This window comes from Homarus americanus, unplaced genomic scaffold (assembly GCF_018991925.1).
Source record: "Homarus americanus isolate GMGI-L3 unplaced genomic scaffold, GMGI_Hamer_2.0 scaffold21500, whole genome shotgun sequence".
NCBI classification, from domain to species: domain Eukaryota; kingdom Metazoa; phylum Arthropoda; class Malacostraca; order Decapoda; family Nephropidae; genus Homarus; species Homarus americanus.
The window spans coordinates 8,813-14,284 of record NW_024754642.1 but is presented as its reverse complement, the minus strand read 5'-3'; the positions used below and the strand labels follow the sequence as shown (position 1 = coordinate 14,284).

The window sequence follows — 5,472 nt, the reverse complement described above, 5'->3', positions numbered from 1 at the left end:
CTTGTGCTTTACGTAGTATGCGAGTGAATACATTACAGCCATGATCAATTGTTGTGTCATCTGTGACCTCACCCATTCCTACTGGGGACTGTCCTGACTGTTCCCAGGCGACCTCACCTAGGTACCTGCTTAACCCCTGATAATCCGCCAATCGAAAGTTTGGGACTCTGACCATATTGTCATTGTTTTTCGTCCCAATTTAGGGTGAACCTGATTTCTCTGTGATCACTGTTCCCTAGTTCTTCCCCTACTGTGATATCTCTGATAATATTTTCTTTATTTGATAATACTATGTCTAATATATTATTACCTCTAGTAGGTTCTGTAATTAGTTGTTTCAAAAAATTGCCCTCCGAGAAATAATTTTGAAAAATAAAATGCAGATGAAGAGAATACCCTCATTTTATTTCAAGGTTGACAATCATCATTATCTTATATTTTGATAGACTTACATAATTTACATAACTGGCGTCACTAGACTAGAGTGACTACTAGACAAGCCTCACAGTAAACTTGAATTTGGTTGGGAAAATGTTCATATGACCTCTGCATATTTTGTCACAGCTCATTGGGAAGGCTGACATTGTTTCCTTTCAGTCAGGTGACTGATCCGAGATTGTGTCACTGACAATACACATCTCATGTCCGGGTCCACATCCAGTTGGTTCCGGCTTTTATTCTTTATATGTAGAAGGGTGGAAAAACCAGATTCGCATAAATAGGTAGTTGAAAAAGGCAAGAGGACTCGAAGTGCAATCGCGCTAACTTTTTGATATGACTGATACATTGAGCACCAGAATACAGTCAGAGATCTTTCTTCATAGAGATCTTTGGCAGCAGAATCATTCTTGAGATCAAGAAATTCGTCCTGAACATCATTGGAAATGGTAGCAATATCAAGAGTGCCAGAGAAATGATTCCTCACCAATTTCCCATCTTCCTCCTCGAATTCTGAGAAATACTTTTTGAGCTCACTTTCCAAGGATTTAAGGTGCTGAGTGATTTCGGTTTTGAGTGATGGGTCAAGCAGATGATCTTCAATCTCATCAAGAACAGTTGAAAGATTCTCAAACATGGCAACATTTCCTGCACTGACTTTCATTTGCCAATTCTGGAGCTTGGCAAGAAATGTACGAAGACAATCCGTGAGGTGAAACACATTTCTGTCCTTGCCCTGCAGCTTGAGATTCAGTCTGTTTAGCTGCTCAAATATATATGCTAAATATGCAAGACGTGGCTCCCACAACACCTCACTGAAGTGACTTAATAGATCATCTTTCCCTTGCACTTCCAGGAACAACTTAAGCTCTCCCTGAAGTTCAAACACTCGATTCACAACATTGCCCCTGGAAAGCAAGCACACTTTGGAGTAAAAGAGGAGGGCTTCATGCTTCTGTAGACTTCCTAGACTCTAGGAAGTCTTCAGATTCATAGTCACCTACAATATTGTCCCAGTCAATATTTCTGAAGTTGAAATCCTCCATAATGCACAGGTTGTTGTATCTTGCTGCCCTACTCATTTCCTGCCATATGGGCTGAGCTGCTTCTTTCCCAAGACTTGGGTGCCTGTAAATCACTCCCGTAATTAGTTTTTCTCTTCCTTCCACAATTTCTACCCATACAGACTCGGTTCCTATTTCACCCTTTATTGAATTATTAATACAACATTTTAATGTATCCTTGATGAGGAGTGCGACCCCTCCCCCCTTCCTACCTTCCCTGTCCTTGTGAAAAAGGTTGTACCTTCTATGTGGTACTCTGATAAAAAGTTCTTGCTCCCCAGGTTCATCCAAGTTTCGGTGATTTCTATGACGTCTTTATTCTCGGTACATACAACCACTCTCAGCAAGTCTATTTTATTTCTAACGCTCCTACTGTTTGTACAGTATACATTTAAATCTACTTTTCCCTGGTCCTGTTTTACCCCTTGTCCTGAGTAACCACTTTTACTTCCCAGGACCTGCTTGTTTTTTGACTCCCACTTACCCCGACCTCTCTTTACTGGCGAACCCCCCCGCCCCCCCCCCCCTTTTGGAGTGATAATTTCACGCTCCGGGGATGCAGACAACATCTTTACCCCCGCGCGAGACAAGTGTACTCCGTCATGACTGTACAGGTAGTCGTTGCCATAGAATGGTAGCCAGTTATCAATGAATTCCCAACCATTGTTTGCACAATGTTTTTCCAGTCGGCAATTCATAGCAATTGCCCTGGATAGCCATTCACGACCAACTCCTCTTCTAGGCAAGACACCACATACTATCGGGATCCCTCCCCTATCTCTAACCTTCCTCAGCGCCTCCCTATACCTCTTGAAAAGTCCCTCACTCCTAACTTTTCCTATGTCGTTACCTCCGACACTAAGAGACACTACTGGATTGGTACCCTCCCCTGACAAACCCCTATCTATCCTCTGAGCTACACGCCCTATCCCAGCCCCAGGAAAACACACCCTAGTCCCACATTTCCTATCTCTTGCACAAAAAAGTCCTATCTAAGAACCTCACCTGGCTGTCCCCAACTACCACGACATTACCACTGGGCAGGGTCTGAACAACTGCCCTTTTCTCTCCTGGCACCACATCGTCCTGCCTCTTCTCTTCCTCGTCCTGCCTCTTCTCGTCCTGCCTCTTCTCCTCCTCGCCAGCTTCCTTCAATTCTTGGTAGGGGTTACTGCACTCCACCCCCTGGTCAGCTTTCCTGAGTCTGACCCTAGTCTCCTTGGAAGGAACCACTCTCCACGCCTGTTCCTCCTTCGCAGGTGTCCTGCTAGGCAGGATACCTACCAGAAGGAGTTCAGTCCTGAGGGCTTCGTTCTCCCCCTTTAACACGTCCATCTCTCTCCTCAACTGCTCCAGCTGACTAAACAAAGTAGCCAGGTTCCTCACACTCCGCCCCTCTTCCTCCACAACACAACGATCCACGGCGGCCATTGCCTCTGGTCACTAACACGAGCACTTAGGGGCACGTCCTTCTCCAAGCTAGGCCAGGTAGCGTCTGAGCTAGGTCAGGAGGAATAATGTGCTAGGTCAGGAGGAATAATGTGCTAGGTCAGGAGGAATAATGAGCTAGGTCAGGAGGAACAATGAGCTAGGTCAGGAGGAATAATGTGCTAGGTCAGGAGGAATAATGTGCTAGGTCAGGAGGAATAATGAGCTAGGTCAGGAGGAATAATATGCTAGGTCAGGAGGAATAATGTGCTAGGTCAGGAGGAACAATGAGCTAGGTCAGGAGGCATAATCAGGTATGATGGCACTAATTAAGTCCCAGATGCGAAACATAACATACGACAGTATTAATTAAGTCGCTAATCAATGTTACAAACTCATCCAACATGGTCCAGTTATATATAAGGGAAAATTTTTGGTAAATAACATTAAACCAAAATACCCTGTTGCTGATGAGGTTTAAAACAACTAATAAAATAATATAAATACATGTTAAAAGTGTGAAGTGAAACGTAGGAAAACCTTTTATGTTAGTCTCTCTTTAAAGTTATTATTAATTCTTACATTTTTATTTTGGTTTTGGTAAATAATTCGTAAGTCAGCTAGTTAATTTTTAAGGTCTAAAATACAGTCTACTGAAAACTCGTCAATAATAACAGCACTTGGGGAAATCCGTATTGAGACAAAGGAAAAAAATGTTGCTGGGTCAGGTGGCATCTCCCTCCCTCACTACCACAAGTTCCTATGGAAATAAACTCGTAAAGCCTTCTTGGGATAACCTTTGTTTAATCGACTTCCTTTTTACTATTGTTAGTAAACCTACACCGTCTTAGTACATTGTTTGTAAACCTAACGAGCTCTTATGTATAGTCGCGGACAAAGGTTGGTAGACACCGACCTGGAAGCATTTGGACATCACATAATGGAACTTTTGAGTCTGAAGCTTCATAAAAAAGTTGTTCTGTTTACCAACAGATAGCGCGCTTTATAGTAGTTTTTGGTGAACAACAACAACAACAACAACAACAATAATAAATAACGGTTTATAGAAAAGGATCAGCAGCCCGAAGGTTGATAATGTACAGTGGAAAATAATAACTTATTACATACATTGACATTGGTGGGGTGGGGGGCTTAACAAAAGCTTTCATTAGAGAAAGGTCAAGGAACATACAGTAAACATACAAATTAATGATTACAGTGGAGGTCTCTTAGGGTACGTGCGCTGAGGTGTTGAACAGCAAACACGTGGTGTAGTAACTCCCTCACAGATGGTGTTATGAGGGGCCTCACGTGGTGTAGTACATTCCCTCACAGCGCGTGGAGAGAGAGAGAGAGAGAAGAGAGAGAGAGAGAGAGAGAGAGAGAGAGAGAGAGAGAGGGGGGAGGTGTATGTAGGTTTACGTGTGTTGTGGAGGGTCATCTGGGGCCTCATGATGACATCAAGGAGGTCTTTTACACCGACCTTGACAGAGTACTAACCTCTCTCCCCGAGAAGATAAGGTTGTGCTCCTTGGTGACTTCAGTGCCAAAGTTGGCAGAGATGCTGACATATGACAGGGAACCATAGGGAGAAACAGGGAAGGCAGGGGTAATCCCAACGGCCTACTCCTCAGCAAGTGGGTTGCACACCTCACTCTCACCAATACCTTGTTTAGGCAGGCCGACAAGTTCAAGGGTTCGTGGCAACACCCACTACCCAAACACTGGCATCTCATTCACTACAATATTGCACAAGTATCCAAACTGGAGATGATGCTTGTCCCCCAAACTCCAACTAACACAGAGGAGACAACAGTGGTCTCTAGTGTGGATGCTCAAGCACCCACACCGGAGATGACACTTGTCCCCCAATCTCCAACATCCACAGAGGAGACAACAGTGGGCTCTGGTGTGGATGCACAAGTACCCACGCCGGAGATTATACCTATCTCTCAGACTCCAAGCGATCTATCAGGTACAGACCTGAACCTATGCATCTACGTACCAGACCACATCAACAAGGACTGTATACGTGATGAAGTCGCTAAAGGAGTAATTGAGTACAAAATGAAATGGAAGTACGACCACCCCATTTTCGAGGCGGACATCTATGAGGCCATTATACAAAAACAGGTCGACTTAACAAACGGCATCCAAAAATCAACCGTTGGGATGAAAACAAAATTGAGGAATGGACGCACAGAGAACAAATCACGAACCCTACAGATTCCCCCAAAACCAATAACAAGATACAATGGACTCGCTATGCAAGGCAGTGAAAATAATGCAACATAACGTCCTCCACTGGAGAACTAACAAATTCAGTTTGTCCAGCCAATATAACCAGATTGGCGCAGATATTATACTTATAAACTCTGACGGCCAAAAGGCGGCTGAGGAACTGAAAATATTTGGCTACAGGATCCATAAATCCAATCTATCAGAGGAGCCAAATGACTTGGTGGCCATCGCCATATAAAGAGATGTCCACCATAGAATCATAGACGACTTCACCTCTGAAACTCTCGCTATTCAAATCAAC

The 5,472-nt window shown here is 43.8% G+C and overlaps 1 protein-coding gene across 1 annotated transcript; it reads right to left on the bottom strand.

The window, feature by feature from the left end:
* Positions 1-565: 565 nt before the first annotated feature.
* Positions 566-3,897, bottom strand: LOC121855883 (zinc finger BED domain-containing protein 5-like). Its single transcript, XM_042351052.1, has 2 exons — positions 3,847-3,897; positions 566-1,411 (listed from the first exon to the last, which is right to left on the bottom strand). Exons 1-2 carry the CDS (start codon positions 3,895-3,897, stop codon positions 566-568), a joined length of 897 nt encoding a protein of 298 aa, XP_042206986.1.
* Between the last annotated feature and the right edge of the window lie 1,575 nt (positions 3,898-5,472).

Excerpts from the sequence above, each read along its gene's own strand:
- LOC121855883 (XM_042351052.1), bottom strand. The coding sequence starts at position 3,897 with ATGAAGCTTCAGACTCAAAAGTTCCATTATGTGATGTCCAAATGCTTC. Across the intron at positions 1,412-3,846 it reads TGATGTCCAAATGCTTCCAG|AGTCTAGGAAGTCTACAGAA; the intron begins GTCGGTGTCTAC and ends AAGACTTCCTAG.